Source organism: Podarcis gaigeae (genome assembly GCF_964106915.1).
Source record: "Podarcis gaigeae genome assembly, chromosome: 5".
NCBI classification, from domain to species: domain Eukaryota; kingdom Metazoa; phylum Chordata; class Lepidosauria; order Squamata; family Lacertidae; genus Podarcis; species Podarcis gaigeae.
Window position 1 is genome coordinate 79,688,010 of NC_139681.1, and position 25,071 is coordinate 79,713,080.

A 25,071-nucleotide genomic window follows, 5' to 3' on the forward strand; every position below is an offset into this window, starting at 1 on the left:
GGCTACATATACCAGATGTAAGAAATGCCTTGTCCTCTTCTGGCTCACATCAGTGGAAATAGGGAACAACTGAATTGCTGTCAGTGACACGGCACTGATAGAAAACCAGCTTGACAAGGGGAATAGGCACAGAGTTTGTCAAATCTTCTGCTAAAGGGAGAGAAAAGGACCACTACAATAATGCCTCTGAGGCCATGTCAAGCAGTGTTCTGCTTCTGTCTTAGACTTATCTTTATCTTAATTTTAAAGGTCAAAAGCTCGAAGTGTCCTGGCTGTGTTGCCTATATAACATACTGCCATATGGCAGTATCCATGGGAAGTGCTAGTGTGTGTGTGTGTGTGTGTGTGTGTGTGTGTATGCTCCATGACACTTTCAGCTGTATCCAACTGTGTGCCATTGGTTGGTTCATTGGTGTATGGCAGTGATGGCCAAACTCGGCCCTCCAGCTGTTTTGGGACTACAACTCCCATCATCCCTGGCTAACAGGACCAGTGGTCAGGGATGATGGGAACTGTAGTCCCAAAACAGCTGGAAGGTCAAGTTTGGCCATCACTGGTGTATGGAATGCATGCATCCCTTCCCACAACAAAAAGTCCCAGAGCTATTCAAAACAGTGATAAAGTGCAAGGATATTTATAAATATGTTTAAAACACAGAATAAAAATTTCCAGTCATTGGTGTTGCCCAAATGCCCAAGAAAACAAAAACGCATTTGCCTGGTGCTAAAATGATACCCAAGCTGGCACCAGATGGGCCTCCCTCAGGAAACCAGTTCACTGGACAGGGGGCTACTACAGAGAAGACCCTGTTATTTCATCACCACCCCCCTCCAGACCTCCTTCAGAGATGGCACCAGAGAAGGGTCTCAGATGATGATCGAAGGGTCTGGGCAGGTTCTATGGGCAAACGTGATCTCAGGTATAGGGGTCCCAGACTATATAAGGCTTTAAAAGTAAAAATAACAGAATTTTGAATTGGATCTGAAAATAAATCAGCAGCCAAAGTTCTTTATTGTTAATTGTTAGCATTATAACAATAAACACCTACTGGAATACCACGAGTCATTGAGTACAAACATCATTATACAAGAATCAAGCTTTCCCTCCATCTGGTTAATTCAGCAAATCCATCCCAAAATACCTCTGAGTATCTGGAGGCCACACACACACACACACACAATCCCCTATCAATATATGCGAGGAACAGGAACCAGATTTCTGTAAATGTACTCTCTTTCATCTGATCTCTTGCTAGCTGCATCTGTCTTTCAGATAAAGCAAACTGCGAGATTCACACAAAAACACTGCAGAGTCTAATCCCCAGGCATTTTCCAGTGCCATGCCACCTCCAAATGTCTTGCCAACAGCAAGTGCCTAACTGTGGCTGCATCCACACTGCAGTTCATTCCATTCCCCCGATACTTCTCTGTTAATTTTCACATTATACTTGAGCTTTCACACAATGGAAAAGCCACTTCCAGAAAACTAATGGAATATAGTGCATGCTTAGCACTCATTTCCATGTTATTTGATTCCAGGGGAGGGAATCCATTTATAGCCCCATTAAGCTGAAAAATCATGGAAGTAACGTGATGAAATCTGGGGCAGTATATACCAGCGCACAGTTCTTTCCCTAGATTTTCATGAAGGAATCATTGGGGGGGGGGGCAGAAGCACACATGTGCAGAAGGTTTGGGGGGGGGAGTAACATCATTGTTCAATGATGTTCACTGTTGTGTTGCACCACACCCACTGGCATGCAGGAGATTTTAAGACGAAGTGCTGGTATAATGGTTTTTTAAAAAGCCACAGTTCCTGAACTGCAGTACAGAAGTGCAGTACAGAAGGAACATTAGAAAACTGGACAGAAGCAATAGCATTAGAATCAGGAAAACAAGCACAACATCCCCTACACCTGAATTTACCTAATATCTTTGTAATAAATTGGTTGATTCCTTTGATGCAAGCACCTTTGCAATCATCTTATACCTCTTCACAACAGCTGAGTTAGGTAGGTTAGACCAAGAGTTGGTGACTGGCCCTGGGCAGGAAGTGAGGGAAAACTACAACGAGTTAAAAGTGAGGCGAAAATGTGAAACAGCACTAAGTTTGGCTGATCTTCATTGAGTCTGATTCACTTGCATTGTGTTGATACTGTACATCTTCCTGTTGTTATTCATTCAACCTACAGTTTCAGTGCATTTCCCCATCCTTTTCTTAACCACAAAAAGTCAATAATAATAATAATAATAATGATGAATTAAATAAATCATAATAACTCTCAGCAGCCTTAACTAACTACCGTACAGGCTTCCAGAATTCTTTTATATTTTTACTATATTTTTTATTATATTATATTTTTTATATATAAAAAAAGATACTCACCAGTATCAGATACTGTCATCTCTTTTTTTGCAGTCATTGTGTGCTGGCATCGATGACTTTTTTTTATCAAGATATGAGTACTGACACCTGATATCTTTTACCTACCTACCTATCTACCTACCTACCTACCTACCTACCAAACAAACAAACAAACAAACAAACTGGAAGACGTTGTTAAAGTGGTATTATAGTGCTTTAAATGAAGGTTGCCATACGTCGGGAATTTCCCGAATAAATTTGGAATACCGTGTTCATCAGCAGCGTCCGGGTGGAAATTGGCCAAATGTCTGGGAAAATTCAGCTGTATGGCAGCCCAGGTCTGCAGTGCTGACTTTGCCGTTTTCCCCTTAAAATAGCTCAAAAATGGAAATTTTGTGGGGGTTTTGTGATTTTGCCAAGAAAAGTCCAACAACCTTGGGCAACACTATTTCAATGCATAGTGTGGATGTGGGCTGGGAGAAAAACAACCTGAAATGACAAGCGTGGGGATCAAATGCCCTGCATGTAGATGATCAAAGCTGCAACTTTCAAGGTAGTTCTCTTCAGAAAGCCCTTTGAGATTAGCAGGATTTAGAAGCAGAGCTGATTGAAATAAGCCCTCTCCATTTATGAATAATGATCACATTTTCGAAATCTTCCTGGCAAATCGCCGTGTTCAGCCCCAGAGGGAAGCCTCCTCCTCCAATGGGTTTCATCACACTTGATTAATTTCTCAGAGAGTTGTGGCGTGACATTGTGTCACATCTCACAACACGACATTGCCAGCTAACAAGGACTTGGCATTTCAAAAACACAGCTTGGTTTGCTTTCTTTTGCAATTCCGGTTCTAAACTTGAAGCAGTTTCCCTTGGTCATTTCATGCTCTCTGTTTGGTAAATATACGCACGAGGAATTCTGAAGTCTTGGGAAATCTAAGTATGTTCTGCACCACTAACAGAGCCCAGGCATTAAATCAGCATTAAATGCGCTCCTGTGTGCCTCAGATTCTCGCAATCTGTGCTCTCTGTCTCTTTCTCTCTGGTTCTTATATGCCAAGGATGAAAAACCATTTTTCTCCTGAGGGATACGTGCATTGCTTCAGGGTTAAATCTATTGGGGTGCACGCATTGGTACTGGGCAGCGCTGGAGCGAAAGCTGGTTGGTGCTGCCTTCATTAATCTCTCTCCCTGTATGCCTCTCTGTCTGCCAGCCACCTTCTCCCCACCCCTTGCTACCTACATGAAATTAGGCAAAGGGCCATATGTGAACTGCTCTCTCATACACACTGTGTCTTTTTCTGTCTTGGAATTTGTCTGTCTGTTTAGCCTGTTATCTTAAGTGAAGCATTTGCAACCGCTTGTAAACATATGTACGCCTTAGACCATTCTGGCATATAGCAATCACTGTGAAATAGAAGTACTGTATCTTGGGGGTTATTTTTCCACCTCCTACAGAGGTATCTACACTGTTGGTTTAACGTTCTTATGAGTTACTGTTTTGTCTTTATAATCACATAAGTTTCTGAACTGTAGCAATCTGAAATCTTGTGCTCAGATCCTGCTCTTGTCCTGGACTTGGGGTCTAGTTTCCTGCTTACCCTCTCGGAATCTCATCTAGACATACTTGAGTTTAAACTCTTTCAGTTCTTTGATGTAAGAATGGCACCTTAGTTATGCTAACTTGTTAATTGTCTGATCTTCATTTTTTTCAATGAATCTGGGGACACTTTTTTTGTTTTTTTAAAGCTGAGTAGCAACAGGGAGTCAGTAGTGGGGATGGTGAGGCAAAAGCCCCTGGGACCAAGCACACATGCATATTGTATAAAGGTGCAAAGCCCTTCTTTCGCACCCACTGAAACATAAATGCTCTGAGTTTTTTAAAAACTGGGCAACGGCACGCCAACCGCTTGTGACTCCCGAGCCTCCCCCGATCTGTCAAATCAGAGGGGGAAGGGGACAGGAGATCTGTACCACCGGACGTCCCTGGTTCCCCCTCGGCAGTGGCGGCGGCAGTGAGCAGCAAGCAGTTCCTGAAGCCAGCCAGAGCCAACTGCACTACCAGGCTGACTCCAGGCTGCTGAGGCTGCCGCTGCCACATTTCCCGGGGACACATTTGCAAATCTGGGAACATTCCGGGGGCGGAATTTGTCCAGGGACAGATTTGCAAATCTGGGGACATCTGGTAACCCTACGCTAGGGGGGCATTCTGCCCATCCGTGTGATGTAAAGATAATGTTTTGTGGTCACCTACCAGACTCGACAACAAGTCTTCTGAATGCTCACCAACTGCAAAGAACCTGACTCCATCTGTCTTGCCTCGTCAGTATAGGACTGTGATCATCTTTAGCCTGCTCATTGCATTGTGTCTTTAGAATAGCCTTTCTTTCCTCTAGGCAGCTTGGGAGGTGGAGAATGGCTCAGTGGCAGAGCATCTGTTTCCCATGGTCCCAGGTTGAGTCCCCAGCATCTTCAGGTAGGGCTGAGAAAAAAAACTATTCTCTGCACCTCGGAAAGCCAACCAGCATAGACCATAGTGAGCTAGATGGACCTATGGTCTGCCATGGCATATGTTGGTGCTGTTATGTCCTAAATTTATAACCATGGGGTGGCATTCAGCTAAGTTTTGTTCAGAGTAAACCCATTGCACTTAATGGACACAGCTAAGTTGGGGGCATTAATTCCAGCGGATTTACTCTGAGAAAGACTTAGTTGAACAACACCCATTATATATGAAAGCTATCCTTAGTAAATTTTCATTGCTGAGCAGACTACTGCTAAATTGCATGCTCATTGGAGCAAGTTCATAAATCAGGAAAACACACAAGGAGCCATAGCTCAATGGTAGGGCAGCTGCTCTGCCTGCAAAAGGTTGCAGGTCCAGGCAACATCCTCTCCAGGTAGCACTGAGAATGTCCGCTGCCTGAAAAACCTGGACAGCCACTGTCAGTCAGTGTAGAACAGGGGTAGCCAACATGGTACCCAAGAAGGGAATCACAGGTGATATACCCATGCAGTGGAAGTTGTTCCCAGTACCAGTCATGACAGGGAAGCAAAGAAAGGTACTGTTGCAGAAGATAAGGCTCAGTAAAACAGTTCTGGACATAGATATATGCATTTTGTAGGCTTTTGCAGATACAGATATATACAAGTACAAAGTGTCTCCACTGCGTTAAGTAAGTTCAACAATTCAAGACGTAACACTGGACAAGTAACACTAAGAGACTGATGACTCACAAAGCAACAAACTGAGCTGACTTGCATTAATCACAGATATAGCTGGGGCCTTGGGCTGTTACCATAGCAACTGGCATGGCTGACCTTGCACTTGTGATTAGCTCATCCACAGGGTGATTTATGCTCTTGAAGGAAATTAACCCTGTCTCATGTCCAGTTACTCCAACCCCCTATAGATGTTTCAGACTACAACACGCATCATCCCTGCCCATAGACCAATGTTCTGACTCATTCGGTATTCGGTATAAGGCAGCTTACTTATGTTCCTATGTTCAAGCGCCTTGAGAGATTGATTCGTTGGCAATTTCTGTGGGAGACTGAACTCAGTTTCTCCAAATCAGCAGATTCTCTGCTATGGAGAATTGCACATTGCCTCATACCTGTTGAGAACTCCACTGCCCCCCATCCAAGGCTGAGGCCCTTTTCCATACCCCATGTTGAGGCCCTTTCCCATATCCCATGTTGGTCCTGAATGGGGTAACTGTGCCCCTGAAGGACCAGGTGCGCAGCCTGGGAGTCATTCTGGACTCACAGCTATCTATGGAGGCACAGGTCAAATCTGTGTCCAGGGCAGCTGTTTACCAGCTCCATCTGGTACATAGGCTGAGACCCTATCTGCCTGCGGACTGTCTTGCCAGAGTGGTGCATGCTCTGGTTATCTCCCGCTTGGACTACTGCAATGCACTCTACGTGGGGCTACCTTTGAAGGTGACTCGGAAACTACAACTAATCCAGAATGCGGTAGCTAGACTGGTGACTGGGGGCGGCCGCCGAGACCATATAACATTGATCTTGAAAGACCTACATTGGCTCCCAGTATATTTCCGAGCACAATTCAAAGTGTTGGTGCTGACCTTTAAAGCCCTAAACGGCCTCGGTCCAGTATACCTGAAGGAGCGTCTCCACCCCCATCGTTCTGCCCGGACGCTGAGGTCAGCGCCGAGGGCCTTCTGGCGGTTCCCTCATTGTGAGAAGCAAAGCTACAGGGAACCAGGCAGAGGGCCTTCTCGGTAGTGGCGCCCGCCCTGTGGAACGCCCTTCCAGCAGATGTCAAAGCAATAAACAACTACCTGACATTCAGAAGACATCTTAAGGCAGCCCTGTTCAGGGAAGTTTTTAACGTGTGATATTTTACTGTATTTTTGGTTTCTATGGAAGCCGCCCAGAGTGGCTGGGGAGGCCCAGCCAGATGGGTGGGGTATAAATAAATAATAATAATAATAATAATAATAATAATAATGGGAATTGCAGTCCCTACCCTTCTCTTCTTTCCAATCATGCCCTCTTGGTAACAGGGAAGGAGGAAATCTGAGTGTGTGATTGTGGATTGTCATGAAAACTTTGAATGTGCTTGGAGGAAAGGTGAGAGCTGCAGTGAGCGTGAGGTTATTCTTACAGATGTAATGTATGGACTCTTAACAATTTGCACCTGCGTAATGCCTTTTGCCCACAGGGGTCTTATTTCCCACTCATACAATGGCATATTTTAACAGCTATACTGCCAATGCCAGCTAAGCCCCCAGGGAAATTCACTCCCACCAGGAAGTGTTGCTGCAGACTTTTCAGTAACTTCTGCCGATTGAGCTGAATCCCTGCCCAGATCCTGAGCTCACTCTGTCCTGGAAAGCAGGCTTTACTAGCATTCGGTGTACTGCGGTGCTGGCACGTGTTGAAGCATTCACGAAATTGGCTCGTCATCATACCAAAATTCTTTGAGAAACTCAGTCTACCTTGACTTCGTTATGGAGACGTAGGGAGGAATGCCTGTGCGGCTCAACCCTCCTGTTGCTGTCCCAAATTGGCTTAGAAGAGGAAGAAGAGTTTGGATTTGATATTCCGCCTTTCACTCCCTTTAAGGAGTCTCAAAGCGGCTAACATTCTCCTTTCCCTTCCTCCCCCACAACAAACACTCTGTGAGGTGAGTGGGGCTGAGAGACTTCAAGGAAGTGTGACTGGCCCAAGGTCACCCAGCAGCTGCATGTGGAGGAGCGGAGACGCGAACCCGGTTACCCAGGATTACGAGACTACCGCTCTTAACCACTACACCACACTGGCTCTCACCACACTACTACTAATAATAATTTATTATACCCCGCCCATCCGGCTTCCAACAGAATATTAAAATACAATAACCTATTAAACATTAAAAGCTTCCCTAAACAGGGCTGCCTTCAGATGTCTTCTAAAAGTCTGGTAGTTGTTCTTCTCTTTGACATCTGGTGGGAGGGCGTTCCACAGGGCAGGTGCCACTACCGAGAAGGCCTCTGCCTGGTTCCCTGTAACTTGGCTTCTCGCAGTGAGGGAACTGCCAGAAGGCCCTCGGCGCTGGACCTCAGTGTCCGGGCAGAACGATGGGGGAGGAGACGCTCCTTCAGGTATACTGGGCCAAGGCCGTTTAGGGCTTTAAAGGTCATCACCAACACTTTGAATTGTGCTCGGAAACGTACTGGGAGCCCGGGTAGGTCAAGCTAAGTGGATTTTGGACTGAAAGTAAAGTCCCGTTGGGTTGTGATTTTCTCAGCATTCATGAATTAGTGGTGAAGTTATGGACTGCAAAAGTCAGGGGCCAGCCACACACACAAGCAATCTGTATGTGTCTCTGTATGTGGCCAGTGTGTTCTCTCGTTCTCTCCAGATGAAGGTAACTGATGGGCATGACCAAGGGACAACGGAGTTGATGGCCACAGCAAGCAAGGGTTCTGATAGTCATACTGTCCAAACCAGAGATGTTATACTGTCTGCCCATGATAAAGCCCAATATTATATACCAGTATTCCCTAAAACCAGAGCCAGGGTTAGTGGTGTCCTGCTCTGTGAGAAGGCCCAGACTGGGTCCAGTACACGACAAGCAGGACCTAGGACTCATAGTGGAGGTACAAGACAGGGGAGGGCACAGGCCAAAGTAAAGCATGGTTCAGACTCAAGGCCCTGCAAGATGGGGCAGGGCTTAGGCCACACACTAGGAACATAGAATTCTGAAGCAAGAACTAACCTGAGAATGAGCAGCAGGTGCATCCTATAATTGTTAGCCTAATCTGTCTTGGAAGATGCTGATTCAATTAAAGGGATCTAGCCCTGTTTCCACTAGTCTCCTATCGCACCAGAGCAGAGGAGCCTCCAGTCCCATAGGGTCTTCTGCAATAAAGTCTCTGAGACCAAAATGGCAGTGCCACATTCCCAGGCGAGAGGGGCACTGGCTCTCACAGTCTTGTCCAACAGAAGCACTTTGGGGGCTGGCCCTGTGTGCTTACCCCAGGCTTCCTCAACCTCGGCTCTCCAGATGTTTTTGGCCTACAACTCCCATGATCCCTAGCTAGCAGGACCACTGGTCAGGAATGATGGGAATTGTAGTCTCAAAACATCTGGAGGGCCAAGGTTGAAGAAGTCATACGATCCATCAGGTTCAAGGCCCACCAGGTCCCGTTCACCCTTAAACCCCGCATCGACGAGGAATTAGACCGGCTCGTGGAGCCCCTTCTGATTTGTCTTTGAACACTTCACTTGAAGATGATGAATCTGACTTCTTGTCTCTGATACCAGGTAGGCATCATTGGGCACCTTCTAAGCCAACCTTTAAATGGTGGTTTGTTTGGGTTTTTTTCATTTGAGGGGCAGGTGAGTGGAGAGTAGTGCCTTAGGAAAGAGAGGAGTGGACATCACTGGGATTCTCTTACACAGTAAGCTAAAGGGACCCCTGACCATTAGGTCTAGTCATGACCGACTCTGGGGTTGCAGCCCTCATCTCGCTTTATTGGCTGAGGGAGCCGGCATACAGCTTCCAGGTCATGTGGCCAGCATGACTAAGCCGCTTCTGGCGAACCAGAGCAGCGCACGGAGATGCTGTTTACCTTCCCACGGGAGTGGTACTTATTTATCTACTTGCACTTTGACGTGCTTTTGAACTGCTAGGTTGGCAGGAGCAGGGACCGAGCAACGGGAGCTCACCCCATCATGGGGCTTCGAACCGCCAATCTTCTGATTGGCAAGTCCTAGGCTCTGTGGTTTAACCCACAGTCCCACCCGAGTCCCTTACACAGTACCCCTCCCCAACCCCTGGAGCTGAAGTCTGATGACCACCATTCCACATTTCACACCAATACCCCAAATCATGCTCAGCACAAATACCCTGGGAAAATATTTGTGTCATAGTGTTGTTTAGAGGCATTTGGGGGAAAGGGTAGGGGGAAGATAGCAACCACTGATTGCCAAGAGGAACTCCTCCATCACCAAAGGCGGTGGCAAAAAGTTTTGGGTTTTTTAAAGGACAAATCAACACCCCGAAACCCTGTGAGATTTTTCATTCCCTCCCCCCCAAAAAATTGCCCTCAGTTTCATGCACTTCTTCTGCTTGCACATCCAGATCAAGGCAATAGCTTGAAACATTTTTGTTTGTCTCTAATTTGTACAAATCATGTCTAATCCAGAGGCTTTGTATTTCTTGCACTTTCACAGCCCCCTTATGGGCCTGAAAGGGGCTTTGAGACCTGGAGATACATGCTCTACAACCCATCACCAATATAGCCAATATAGTTTTACACCGAAAAGCTATTGGTTCAAGTGCCAGAGCCCTTGTTTGGTCACTGATCCTGCCCCAACACCAGAGCGCTTAAAATGCAAAATTTGACAACTGTAGTCCTTCCCTTACCACTGTAATCTCCCAGCTAAAAATAAATTCATTACTCCTTTATCAGCTGAATTAAGGAGCTTCTTTGTGGGGCTGGTGGTTCTTTTCCAGGAGATAAGAAGAGGCTGCTGGAGAGCTCCACATGTTCTAAAGAAAGTCCTGTTTTACATCACCCCAAAAAGATGCAATAGGAGTTACTGATATTTAGCACAACAGTAGTTAGTAAACAGACTGGGGGGCGAAATGAATGTAATAATGATGTGTCAATCTGCAAAAGCCGCTTACTGAAGAAATCAGGGCATCTTGAAATGCTGGCATGCCTACGCTATGCTGAAATGCAAAACTTGTAATATAAAGCTTGTAAGTGCCTGTGTTAGGCAGCTTAATTCATCCAAATAGCTCCAGCTCAGGTGGAGCATTTCTAAGCTAAGCAGGGTGCCAATTCTCAGCTGATGTCAGGGAGCAAAAAAACAAACTTCCACAGGGAAGGCGAAAGGAAAAGATTTCCAGTAAGGATCAGAGACTCAGGCGGCTTCCAGACAAACAGCTCCCAGTTACTGCATACCCTCCAACACAATGAGGCCCAAATCTGGGACACCATCTTCTGGGTCCGAAATCCTGTGTGAGTCACGTGACCTACATGAGATTGGAAAAAATGCTTTTTTTAGGGTGAGATCTTGGCCCAAAATCGCGTGGGAGTAAGCCACCCAAAATGGCTGCCGTACGCTTGCAGGGGGAAATTGGTATGTCATTGCTGTTCCACAAAAGGATTTGCAACTGAGGACTCATTCACACTTCCACTTGTCACATGCCTAGAAAGAACGGGTTCAAGGGTTTCTCCCCTGCGCTGATCCTTTCCCAGGGAAAACCCACTCTTTAGTGCTAAATCAGAGTAAATGTCAATCTGGAGAAAACCCAAATTGCTCTTCGCTCTGATTGAGCACGGAAGAGTGGTTTTCCCCAAGGGAAAGCAGCAGTGCAAGTGGAAGTGAGGATCGGCCCTGCCTTTTGAGCACTATTGGACTTTTGTGACAGAAGAAGAAGAAGAAGAAGAGTTTGGATTTGATATCCCGCTTTATCACTACCCGAAGGAGTCTCAAAGCGGATAACATTCTCCTTTCCCTTCCTCCCCCACAACAAACACTCTGTGAGGTGAGTGGGGCTGAGAGACTTCAGAGAAGTGTGACTGGCCCAAGGTCACCCAGCAGCTGCATGTGGAGGAGCGGGGATGCGAACCTGGTTCACCAGATCACGAGTCCACTACACCACACTGGCTCTCACTGACAGATAAAAGATAAATGAAAATAACATAGAATGGTGTCATGAAATGAATCCCACCATAAATATTATGGGTGTGTTCCTGAACGTTCCAAAAATGGTCAGACTTTCTGTGAGCTGAGGGCATTCCTAAATAGACCTATTAATTTGACTGTCTGTATTTTAGTTGGTTAGGCATGCTGCTGTATTGTCTGATTGTTGCTTACAGTATTGATTTTAATGAACTTGTACTTTAAATAAATAAAGGTATCTGAAAAGTATGCAGGTCCTGGTACAGAATACAGGATTCACACATGAGGCTGAGAGTGGAACCAGCAGGCCCAATCCTGATTCTGCCCCCTTTCCACACACTCAGGGCACCCCAAAATCTACACATCACCATAATCATTACAGTGGTACCTTGGGTTACATACACTTCAGGTTACATCTAAAGTGGTGCTTCAGGTTAAGAACAGTTTCAGGTTAAGAACAGACCTCCAGAACGAATTAAGTACTTAACCTGAGGTACCACTGTAATTGGGCACATAATGAGGAACCGAATGTATCTGTGATGGCTGTTGGCTGCTGACCTTGCAGCTAGATATATTTGTGTGCTCATGAAAAATCAGACTCTCATTTGATCTTCTTGAGCGTCATGTCTTCGGGCAACAGAGACACTGCCTGCTATTCCCAGGAGTCAGGATAAGATGGTTCATCTAGTTTGCAAACACTCTGAACATGTCACACAATACAGGAGTTCATAAACTGTTTGTGCCAATTTCCATGAATGAGACGGCTAGCCTGTTTGGTATTTCATAGGACATCAAAGAGTGTGGGACTCCCAAATGACCTAGGACAGTTTTACCTTCTTTAGCTCTGCATACTATGACTTGTGTTACTGCGATGTGTTCTGCCTTTAAACCAACAAAATGGCTGTACTATGAAAAGAAGTATTTTTAGTTTGCTTTTTTTTTTGCTTGTTTTACAAGTACAGCACAATTTCATTTTATTTGTTGCATCAATGTTCTCTTTGCGACAAATTCTACCTATGTGGGGGAATATGCATTGGCTTTAGCACTGCAAAAAGTGTTTAGATTAAGGTGGGTGGGGTTTGGTTAACTTGTCGCAGTAAATGTGGTCACCCCTTTTTCATTGTCTATTCATCCCGGCCATCTTGCACTTTGTGCAAGAAACCATCTGGGAGAGTGAGTTTTGGGAAGAAAGGTCATTTTAAAGAGGTGTCTGGTTTGGATGTGATCTTATACATTTAAAGCACATCCTTCCCCAAAGAATTCTGGGAACCAGGGGTGAAACTAGGCTTTATTTCACCCAGCTTGGCACACACACCCAGGTGTATTTGCGCACACACACAGAGAGAGAGAGGGAGAGAGGCTGGGAGCCTCAATGGTGTCCCTCTTGAGGCTTCGCTTAGGGCAAAAAACCCAGCTAGCCTCTCCACCCAATAGCTATGGCACTGCTGGGAACTCTAATTTGTTCATAATTCTGAGAGTTGTTCGGAGACCCCTCAGAGAGTTGCAACTGTCAGCACCCTTAACTACAGTTCCCATGATTCTTTGGGGGAAGCTTAAAGTGGTGCAAGACTACTTTAAATGTATCATATGGATGTAGCCTAAAATAGCCTGTCAGAAGCATTTTTTGTTGCATCTCCAGTATTCAAGGAACTCCCAGCCAAAGCAAATTTGAATAGCTTCCTTGCTGACTTTCCGCAGGCAAGTGAAAGCATTTTCATTTCCCCCATTATTAGTTGTCAGTTGTTATGGTACTTCGGTGAGCAGTGGTCTACAAATGTTAACAAATAGCCGTTAATGAAAGGCACATACGTCATGGTGCATGTTCAAATTACTCACCATCTAGTGCAGGGGTTGGCAAACTAAGGCCCAGGGGCCAGATGCAGCCCTCCAGGCACGTAAATCCAGCCCATGGACCCTGCTGCACGCTCAGTCATTCCCCGCGCACTGCAGATGCCTCGCCGCATGGGGACTGACTTCTGTGACACTGGCACAGCTTCTGGGTGGGCGGCGATGCTGGTGTGGCTTTGGCACACTGCCCGCGGCTGGTGTAAACCCAGCACAGCCATCGATGGAGAGGCCGGCGGGTGGGTGGGTGGCAGGTCTGGGCCATGGGCATTGTGACGGGCACGTCACAGGGCTTCAACCGGAGCTTGGTGCGTGCTGCTGCTGGTGGCGCACTTGGCAGCTGCACTGGAGTAGCTGGAGGGCAAGCTGTGCACCGCTGTCAACTTTTCCCTTTTCTTGCGAGGAATCCTATTCGGAATAAGGGAATTTCCCTTAAAAACAGGGAAGCGTTGACAGCTATGTGCCTGTCCAACTCTCCACATGCATGGCCTGCCCGCCAACCTGGCCTCGGACGACGGGCCACAGCGCATGGTGCACGCCGCCTGGGAGCTCTGTGGGGATGGACTGATGGAGCAGCTGCTGCTCATCAACGCACATGCAGACTGCGTTCCTCCTCCAGGTCTGGAGGCAGCTGCAGGACTGGCTTGCATGGTATTTATATTTTTCAAAATATAGTCCAGCCCCCCACAAGGTCCGAGGGACAGTGGACTGGCCCCCGATGAAAAAGTTTGCTGACCCCTGATCTAGTGGTATTCTTGTAGATGTTTGCTGGTGCTAAGATAGAGGGGGAAGTTGCTATTCCATTACAGTGGTACTTCAGGTTAAGAACTTAGTTTGTTCTGGAGGTCCATTCTTAACCTGAAACTGTTCTTAACCTGAGGTACCACTTTAGCTAATGGGGCCTCCCGCTGCCGCTGTGCCGCCGCCGTGCGATTTCTGTTCTCATCCTGAAGCAAAGTTCTTAACCCGAGGTACTATTTCTGGTTTAGTGGAGTCTGTAACCTGAAGCATCTGTAACCTGAAGTGCCTGTAAGCCAAGGTACCACTGTACTATCCTCCATGCTTTGTAGATTATTGCTGCATTGTGCACCTCGTTATATATGTTTATTGTGCTTCCTTTGACATGCTCTGGGAACAACCTTGTGGGCAAATAGCATGCAAATAAATATGACAATGATGAAACCATAAGCTCTGCCTCCTGACTGCACCCAGACCCAAATCATTCCCCTGACAGCCTTCAAAAAACTTTAGCTAAGTTGGGGAAGAGCTTGTAAAAGTTTGAAGAAGATTCCCCCCCCCCCACTTATTATTTAGTTAAAACATCTATACACTTACAAAGGTTTGAGGTGGCTGACAGGCAATTACCTTACAATGAAAAAAACAGCAGTGTGGAACCTTTGACCCTCCAGATTTTAGACTCCAATACCCATCAGCCTCATCCACGATGTTTGGTGGTCAGGGATGTTGGGAGATGTCGTGCAAAAACACCTGGAGAGCCACAGGTTCCCCACCGCTGCAATAAAATCAAGGCCTTGCATTTCATGTGAATATTCTTCAGAAGCACCTGCATCTCCCATTATTAGGCAATACTAAAAGTAACTCTAGCAAATGCTCTTAAAATACATCACTGTTTTGCAATTCCAAGAACCTAGCTGAGAATGTTCCCTCTGCCCCCTTCCGCCTCCGTACACGGAGATCCAAAAAGGCTTTTCCCAACTGCTGAGCTAATTTCCAGTCTTGGAGCCCAGCTGAGAGAACACTTCTGAGCCCACCCCACGTATGACTTTTCTGTTTGAAAGACTCTCCCCACCCCTCTGTTTTATCCCTGTTTGCTACAGCAACTCATATTCTAAGACAGGGGCCAGATAAAAGTCCCCTCCCCCAGACTCCACTGATTTTAGAGGAGAAACAGAAAAGTGGAGACAGTATTGGCGTGGGCAGAGTCTGAAGCCCTGATAGCAATTCAGATCAAGGTCTTCCTAGACCTCAGACTGATCATTTGGTGAATGGAGAGGGGGAGTAGCTCCCATCCTCAATTGATCTGCATGGGTCACCTGAAGGGCAGGGGCTGGGTGCCTCTTTGTGCATGTGTGTGGGAACAAGAGTGTGGGGTGGCCCCACAGATGGCAGGGCTTTTCTGCTAGCCTGACACCCACCTACCACTGGGATCCAGTCCCCAGAGGATTGGCAGAGGTTGAATGTAGCCTTCAGACCAAGAAATATTAGCCATCCCTGTTCTTAGACAAGGCTCTGTAGTTGTGGCATCTCAACTGGCCTTCTGCTGGGTGGCTTGGTTTTTGTGGGTGGGGAAAGGAAATGTTTGAAAGCACCTACAAATTCTTTATCAGCCTTGCTGTGCCTCCCCCCCCCCCCAATAACTGGCTTTGTTAAGCCTAATTCTCAGAGAGCCAGTGACAGTTTTCACTGCATGAAAAATGAGCGAGCTGCAGGTCCCTTAATTTTTAATATACGGTGAAACAATATTTTGAAGTTTCATTTCTGTTGTGTACTTAAAAATGAGTACAGATGAGTTTTTCCTGCGCTGCCAAGGCAACCTTAATCTTTCACCTGCAAAATAAAATAAAATTACACCACTTAATGTCTTGCAGCACGAACATTTCTATAGCAGATGATAGCATTCATCACATCTTCATTAGGAGGCTATAACCTGCCAAATACTCTGTTTGATGGCATGCTTACTGAATAGCAAGAGAGCTTGGCAAAGAGAGGAGTCATGGAATCATAGAATTGTAGAGTTGAATTATGGTGCTGGAGGAGACTCTTGAGAGTTCCATGGACTGCAAGAAGATCAAACCTCTCCATTCTTAAGGAAATCAGCCCTGAGTGCTCACTGAAAGGACAGATCCTGAAGCTGAGGCTCCAAGACTTTGGCCACCTCATGAGAAGAGAAGACTCCCTGGAAAAGACCCTGATGTTGGGAAAGATGGAGGGCACAAGGAGAAGGGGACGACAGAGGACGAGATGGTTGGACAGTGTTCTTGAAGCTACCAGCATAAATTTGACCAAACTGCAGGAAGCAGTGGAAGACAGGAGTGCCTGGCGTGCTCTGGTCCATGGGGTCATGAAGAGTCGGACACGACTAAATGACTAAACAACAACAATGGAAGGGACCATGAGGGAATCTTTTGCCCAACTTGGGGCTTAAACCCAAGACCCTGAGTGTTTGCTCCTGGGCTTTTAAGTTTCATATATATATATATATATATTGTGGATAGAAAGCAACATTATTTCCGTGCTCAAACTATATACATTGGGGTACACACACAGCTGATTGCTGGTGCATACAAAGCACTGCGCAGGTCATCTGATCTGTGGTGTTTTGTGGGTTTTGGCTCCCCCAGCAAAAAAGTCTGATTTCAAACTATGTGGGGCAAAGGCAGGTCAATTGACAGAGAGGCACCCCGCCCCATCCACTGAACATGGCCTGCCAAGAGAAGGATCTAGATTCATTCCACACCAGATCCATTCCACACCCACCCACCAACCCACCACCACTTAGTTATCATAACACAGTTTTCTCTTCTTGCCTTCAATGGATTCTCTTCCTGATTAACACTTCAACATTGGGTTGCTGAGAAGGGAGCTGTTAAGCTAAATGACTGCTTAAGGAAACTTAAAGTGATAATGGATGACGTCTGTTGCGTGCCTTAGGCACTTTCTCAAATTATTTATAAGCACGTGGATAGTGCAGTTATGGAGACAAACAAGCTGCGGGGGAGATTTTGTCTCCCTACAGTAAAACAGAATAAAGAACCGCCGTGTTGACTGGTGAAAATTGTCACCAGGTGGTGGGTGACATGTACAGTATCTAAGCTCCTTCTTCTTGCTCACCTCTGTTTACTCACATTAATTCTTTCCTCTTCTGGGCAGTGGCAGCTGGTGAGGAGGGATAGAGGACAATGAAGCCAGGATATGTACCTGAGTTGAAATGCTTATCGACCACATGTTGGTGTGGACATGAGGGGCTGTGCCCAGCTTCATCCGCTTGCACTTCTGGGAGTTCTCGGTCCACATACTGCTTAAGCCTGCCTTGTAGAATTTTAAGCATAACCTTGCTAGTGTGTGAAATGAGTGCAATTGTGCGGTAGTTGGAGCATTCTTTGGCACTGCCCTTCTTTGGGATTGGGATGTAGACTGATCTCCTCCAAGCCTCTGGCCACTGCTGAGTTTTCCAAACTTGCTGGCATATTGAGTGTAAGACCTTAACAGCATCATCTTTAAAAAATTTAAATAGTTTATCTGGAATATCATCACTGACGTATGTTGCTATATCTTTAAGATGAAGAGAATCTTAAAAGCAAGGCCCCATAAGGGTGCAGTGTATCTCACAGGAATATACCACCCCCACGCTTGGGGGGTCTTGTAAGTGTGCAGTCCTCCCCTCATCCTATCATAATGATGGACATGTCATTAGTCAACCATGAATTGCAATTTAGCCCTCAGCAGGACGGTTGTGGACTTAAAAAAAATACACACACAAGAGAGAGAAACACAATAATTTCTATACGTATTTTAAAAGGCAAAGTGGATTTGAGTTCCCTAAAGAACATGTTGAAGTGGGTGGAACATTTCACAAAGTAATCTAGAATTCTACGTCATCCCACGAGATAAGTTTTGAGCTCTCTAGCCTGTAATGTTCCATCAGCCACACAGACAGCTGTAACCTTACAACAGTTTAAATACTACATTTGGTAATTGATATGCAGTGAAAAGAAGCAAAAAAAACCCCAACCTATATTTAAAAAAAACAACCACCATTGTTTCATTTCCAGAGTTCACTGTAATTTTGGGTTTGAGTTTGTGGAGTTTAAAGATGCATCCAAATCAGCGTACCTTAAGGAATGAACGGTGTTCTGTGAAAAAGCTGTACTGGGAAAAGGCTTTTAAAGGGGGGCATTTTTTGGTTAGGAAAATTGGTGCCAAGGCAATGAAAGAAAACAAATGTATTTAAGACTCACACACATCAGCATTTATATGGTACTTTGGGGGGGGGGAGGCATACACAGCTTTCCCTGTGTGAAAATGTACTTCTCAGAGTTAGACAGGTTTACAGTCTTTCTCATACCGTCCAACATTCCTCAGATGAAAGTAGGGACATTTCTCCCTCTCCTCCAAGACTCCTTGCTCCCCCTTCATTCCCACCCAGGGCAGCCCTGCCTTCTGCCTGCCCCTCAGAGCCAGCCTGGCATCAGAAGCTGGGGTGGCTTTCATAATTCCAGGACTGTCCCTGGAAAATTGGGACATTCGGAGGGTATTAGAAGGCATCTGGGTGGCTACTGTCAGAAGTGGATGCTGGAATATCCAGCTTTTCCTTAGGACATCCCTATTTTCATTGGGGAAATGTTGGCAGGTGTGAAATAGGGTGACCTTATTTTCAGCAGAGAAATGTTGGAGAGTATGTGTGAGTTAGTGTGGCGGTGACTGATGTAGGGACCTTTCCTCCATTGATGGGGGGCATGTCCTCCCCTCATTTTGCAGCCTCAGTTCATACAATGGTACCTCAGGTACATATCAGACGACACAGCAATTCTTCAAACAGCTCTTGTTTATTCACAGGCCAGAACAGAACTGAACTGAAGGGTTCAGCCAGCCAGCTTATATAGAGCTCCACTAGAACGCAACCGTAACCATTTTCTGTAACTATCCAATAACTGAACGTCACTTTCGATCCCTTATTTGCATATGTGGACCTGAGTGAAAACTATCTAGAGTATCCCCCTGCTGGCCCAGGGTGAGAACTTCAGTACATAACAGAAATCGTGCTCCGGCAGTGCGGCAGCAGCGGGAGGCCCCATTAGCTAAAGTGGTGTCTCAGGTTAAGAACAGTTTCAGGTTAAGAACGGACCTCCAGAACAAATTAAGTTCTTAACCAGAGGTACCAATGTATTCTGTTCCTGTAGATGTGGCAGCCATTATCTCACAGCTGTGTTTTGTCGTGGGCCCACTGCTGCCATTTAGCGATATGTCATGCTTCCACAGCAGCCATTTTCTCAAAATTTCAAGTGTGTGCTAAGGGCTATGGATGGAAATTAGTCTGGTTTCATCAGCTTGGCTTAGTGAAGACCAATTTGAGCAGACTTTGTTTTTTGTTTTTGTTTTTAACCCATCTGCCTACCCAAACTCAGCAGGTCTGTGTTGTAATCCTACAGTGCTCAGCAGTTTATTACACGCATAGGGCAGGTCCAACTGTGTTATTTCTTGGCCAAGTCTCTAGCTCTGAGCCGCTAAGTTTGATTCCAGCAGAAGTAAGCCATGTTAAGAGAAAAACAGTTCAGGCATGTTTTGCTTTAAAATAACGCATGCTCACAGCTGCATAAAATTACCCAGAAGGCTAGAGCTGCTGACGGTTTCTTGAATCAAAGGTGGAGAGATTGTTAGCAAATTATACCTTTTATCTTAGCAAAACAGGGGGAAAGCACCCAAATTGCTATCAGTACAGCTGATAATTTAAGTGCTCCAGCAGAAAGGTATAATTAAAAGGGAGTTACAGAGATCACTTTGAGCCAGGGTCCATGTTTAACGTAACATGCTCATTAGCCTTAATGATAGTGATCTTTCCTGACATCTTGCTTTATTAATTCTACTGTCTTTTGAGTGTGTTCTCTCACAATAACTGATGCGGGGGGTGGTAATCACACCAAATCACAGATGTACCGAGACCAGATTACTGTAAAGCCTTGCAAAGCCTCCAGAAGTTTGAACTGGTGCAAAAACACAATCTCTGGGTTACGAATATTGCCAATGTATTAATCAGTGTTACTACAGTGCATGCAAAATGCTGGCTAGACTATCCGAAATTGAAGATGCGCAGCACACCTCACGTCAGGTCACACTTCTCTAAATATATCCACTTATTTCCCCAACTACAACATGAAGCTTCAGCAGAAGCCTCTCTGGTAATAAAAAGACAATACATCCTTCTTGAAAACAGCTAACGGAAGAGATCTGTGCAGCCGTGCCCCAAATTACAGTATCGTCTCCACATCCTCAGACGCGCAAATCCAATAATGTCCAGCCCATTCCAATCTTCCTCTTTGTGCAGACATTAAGAAGCCATCCAGTATTGCTTCTTGAGAGGTATTTAGCACTTCAGACTCTTACAGCAATTATCATTGCCTGTGAAACCCATACTTAAGACTTCAGGGTTATGAAATCGTAACAATAAGAAGCTGTTGGAGAATCAGAAGCCTCATCTTTCCAGTTCTGAAAGCCGTGTTGAAATGTCTGCGTGCCATAGGTGAGACTAGAGGCAAGGAGGAGGGTTTGCCTAAAGACCAAAATTAAGCGTGATGATAATTGGGTAATTGCAATTAACATGTCTAGCTTGAAAAAAATCAAATAGCAGCCATGGGTGGGGAGAGAAAAAAGTGCACTGGGCAATAAGAGCAGGACCCAAAGCATAGGGAAAGTGGTTAACCCTTTCCTCCCATGCTGCAGCCCTGATGGAAATAGTGCAGTGGCTGCTATTGGTGCTTATGGGGGTTATTGCCAAGGTTTTTGAGGGAGTGGGGAGGACAGATAAAAAAAGGCAAAGGAGCCCTGGATGGTTAAGTCCAGTCAAAGGTGACTATGTGATTGCAGCACTCATCTCGCTTTCAGGCCAAGGGAGCCAGTGTTTGTCCACAGACAACTTTCTGGGTCATGTGGCCAGCATGACTAAACCGCTTCTGGCACAATGGAACATGGTGACAGAACCAGAGCACATGGAAACGCTGTTTACCTCCCTGCTGCAGCGGTACCTATTTATTGACTTGCACTGGTGTGCTTTCAAACTGCTAGGTTGGCAGAAGCTGGGACAGAGCAACAGGAACGCACCCCATTGCGTGGATTCGAACCGCCAACCTTCCAATCAGCAAGCCCAAGAGGCTCAGTGGTTTAGACCACAATGCCACCCGCTCCCGGGGAGGACAGATAGACTGTCATTGGTACTATAACAACGGGAGGGTAAGCCCTCCTCCGTATGCACTACCATCCCAGTCCTGATATCAGAAACAAATCCCACAAACCAAACTTGTTGATTGCAATCACATGCAATTAATGTCCCAAGTTTGACCCTCTGCCATCCTTCCTGCTGCGACCCCCATCTCTGACTGTACATACATTGCATTCTCAAGTCCAAACTTGATGTGTCAGAGATGCATCTGTGTCTCTAAAGGGAGTCCTGTGCACAAGTGAGGGGCACCAGCACACACTAGGCCTGGGCAATAGAGCCATATATCTCCCAGGACCGGTATGAAGAGCAGACTGTGATGAAGAGTTTGGATTTGATATCCCGCTTTATCACTACCTGAAGGAGTCTCAAAGCGGCTAACAGTCTCCTTTCCCTTCTTCCCCCACAACAAACACTCTGTGAGGTGAGTGGGGCTGAGAGACTTCAGAGAAGTGTGACTGGCCCAAGGTCACCCAGCAGCTGTATGTGGAGGAGCGGAGATGAGAACCCGGTTCACCACTACACCACACTGTTGCCTTCACTCAGTGGTATATTGCTAGTGAAACCACCGCCACTTCTGCGTCCCTCTGCTAGCAGCGTCCCCTGGAAGGAATCAAGACTTCCTTCCTCCAGTGGATGCTGCTAGCAAAGAGAGGCCAGGCCAAGGACTCTTAAGCTGCTAGGGAAGGAGCCTTAGAGAGCAGCAAGAAGGCAGGGACCTTCAGTCCTTGCAACTGCTTCTTTGGGACAAGACCTACTGGGAAGAGTTGCTGTGATCACTAGGCCTGCATTGCTTTGGTTTCTTTGAATAAGGGGTTAACTTCACTGACACTGGATGTTTTATTGCTGACCTGCCTCTGGCTCCAGACAGCTGGCTTTGGCCTTTAATGCCTTGAGATCAGATTACCTGAAAGAACTCTTCTTCCTTGATGTCCCTTACCTAAGGACTATCCTCAGAGACTCATCTCCAGATGCCCTCACCGAATGAGGTGTGGCAGACGTGTATTTAGGACAGGACCATTTCAGAGTTAGCACCCCAGTGGAGTGCTCCACTAGGGAGGCCTGTTCATTGCACGTCAGAGAAAATTTTGGAATTATAGAAAATATAGAATGCAAATTGAAGTGCGAGAAAGAAGGGCTGAGCAAGGATGGGATGTGAACGTTGTGCTTGCAAGAGAACCAGGAGAGAAGGACAAAGTAGCACGTAAGCAGGAGAAACTGTAGGAGGATGAAGGATGAAGGCCGTTGCTATGTCAGAAGGGTGTTGTTATGCTACATGACCTAGCCAGGCAGAATACCTGTTGTCTATGAAAGCTCAAAGTTTAAATATTACTGTGCCTTTTACCTGGCATGATAATTTCCTCTTTTGCATTCATTGCAATGCTTTTAATAAAAGAACGTCTGTTTTGCTGACCTCTGGAATCTAGATTTTATTGGCCATCCAGGCTGAACCCACAAGGTATTGGGTAGTGAACCCAAATATTTCCCTGACGTTGTTGTTGTTGTTGGCATCTGTCTGCCTCGAGAGGCAATGGAGTGCAACTCTGGGGGTGGAGTCAAACTGCTGCGGTAGCAGCACCAAAGTGACCTCCCCAGGGGGTAAGCCTGGGTAGTGTGTATGGTGGTCCTGGGTTGCCCAGAAGACAAGACCTCTCAGTCTCCCTGAAGTGGTCCAAAGGAAAGCAGAGCGATGTTTGGCACCAGTTTGGCTGCAGGAGTTGCTGGAAGGAGACATACAAGGCGCCATCCAACCATCTTAGAGACTCCACTCCAGATTTGTATAGGGTTTAACAAACCAGGGTTCCCTGACAACACTTGTTTTCCTTTGCTCTTTTCTGGGCTAGAAGAAAACCTGTTTGTTTTTCCACACCTTTTAAGGATGTGTGTTTAATTCATTGGTTTTATTCTCTTCCACTGAGGTTTTCATGCTGCACAAGATCTCCTCCCCTTTTTTCTTACAGTTTATAATTGTACTCTTAATGTTTCTACAAGCCATACAGAAAACTTTATTAATGGGTGATATATAAATACTTCTAATAAATGCACACATGGGGGTACTATATTACAAAATGCATATACACCTGGTGTGCAGATATTGGGAAGATGAAGCTCACTTGCATGTGTGCAGGCAATGTGTGTGAAACATGTATATGATGTTACTGCCTGCACAGAGATAAATCTGGTAACAGTAATCATATAATTTATTTATTATATCAATTGAAATCTGAGCTAATTGTCTTCTTATTTTGATTCTAGAAACCTTGGAAAGTCTGGATTAAGAGTTTCATGTCTGGGGCTAGGTGAGTATTTTATTGTTACTTTAAGGATAGAGGGAAGAAATTATACTAGCCATGTTCATCTGCATGATTCTGCTAATGGTAGTAACTGGGTTAAAATGTGAATAATAGTGAGTTTCCCATGTTCTTATTGCCTGTGTTTATTCCATTTCTTAGATGCCCAGTATAATGCAAAAATATATTATGAAAAATATACACAAGTTAAAATGGTGACAACAAGCAGTTACATATTATTATACTCCCACAATGCAATCCCAACCATGTTGATTCAGAAGTAGATCATATTGAATTCAGTGGGGCTTACTCCCGGGTAAGTGGGGTTATGATTGCAGCCTAATGCTAAAAGTAACAAACAGATACCCCCACCCGCTTCCAAGCGCAGGCATGCCAACATGATCAGCAAGAAATAACTAGCCACTTAAAACACCCATAAAGATAAGCGAGATATTAACAAGCAAGTCAAATGCCTGATGCTTAAAAGATGTTAGCAAAGGTGCTGGCAAATGAATTTCTTTGAGGAGAGTATTACACAAATGGGAGGCCAGTACTATTTTTGATTTGAAAATTTGCATGAATACATGACATGTGCATTTATTTGACTTCACTTTCTATGAAACTGTATCAATGTTGCATGTGTCTAGTTCATCTACAGGGGCATATAAAAATATTATATTCCATACATATTGCATATTTTTGCCTTTAGTGCCTCTAAGATCAAACAGCGCTTTCAAACAGATAATCTGCACAGTCAAGAAAGCAGTTTATTTAACATTTTCGAGTCCCATGTATGATGAATTTAAGTGCAGCTAGATTCAGGAACAGTGATTTCAAATCAAGCAAGATTCAGAGTTGTGCCCCCCAAAAAGAAAAGAAATTTTTCTACTCAGATTTGTAGCTTCCAATGTTCTTATTCAGGAGATATATTTGTGTGTTCTATTATGGGCGTACATATATTGGGCAGTAGACCAAAAAAATTCATCAACTTTCCATTGATGGAAAGAGCACAATCCAGCCCTATAAGCATGCATTGCAGTGACATTTTCCATAGCTTCAAAGAGACCCCAGTTTGCATGCAGGTCCAACCAGTAATGTGTTCTATGTGTGTCATTTGCTCACTGCCTCTAAATCTAAGACGACTTTGAAATTCATACCTCTAGAGTTTGCTTATCGTATGGGGGCTCTTTCTGAAAACCTTCCACTGTGTGGAATCTGGCACAGCTTAGCATACCTCACTGTGTTGCTATGAGACGTAAGCTTTTCGACGCTGTGGGGTCCATAGATGAGAGTGAAAACATAATAATCAAATTTGACTGCTCCCAAGGCTTTGTGCAACCTGAAATTGGATTAATCCTGAGAAAACGTATCAATTTATAAGCAGAGATATCTAAACGTCCTCAAGACCATACCCTGGCAACAAAGTGTACACTATAGCCTGAAATGCAACCTGTTCGTTGCCACAAAACCCTTC

The 25,071-nt window shown here is 45.4% G+C and overlaps 1 protein-coding gene across 3 annotated transcripts in view; it reads left to right on the plus strand.

Moving 5' to 3' along the window:
- Window positions 1-25,071, plus strand: part of KCNAB1 (potassium voltage-gated channel subfamily A regulatory beta subunit 1) — a 187,895-nt gene that overhangs the window by 87,515 nt on the left and 75,309 nt on the right. For all 3 annotated transcript variants that reach the window (XR_014564399.1, XM_083739794.1, XM_083739795.1), the window contains exon 2: window positions 23,563-23,606. Coding sequence is in view for 2 of the 3 variants with exons in the window: in XM_083739794.1 (XP_083595920.1) it covers window positions 23,563-23,606 (44 nt within the window). In the remaining variant the exon portion in view is untranslated. The remainder of the gene's footprint in view (window positions 1-23,562; window positions 23,607-25,071) is intronic.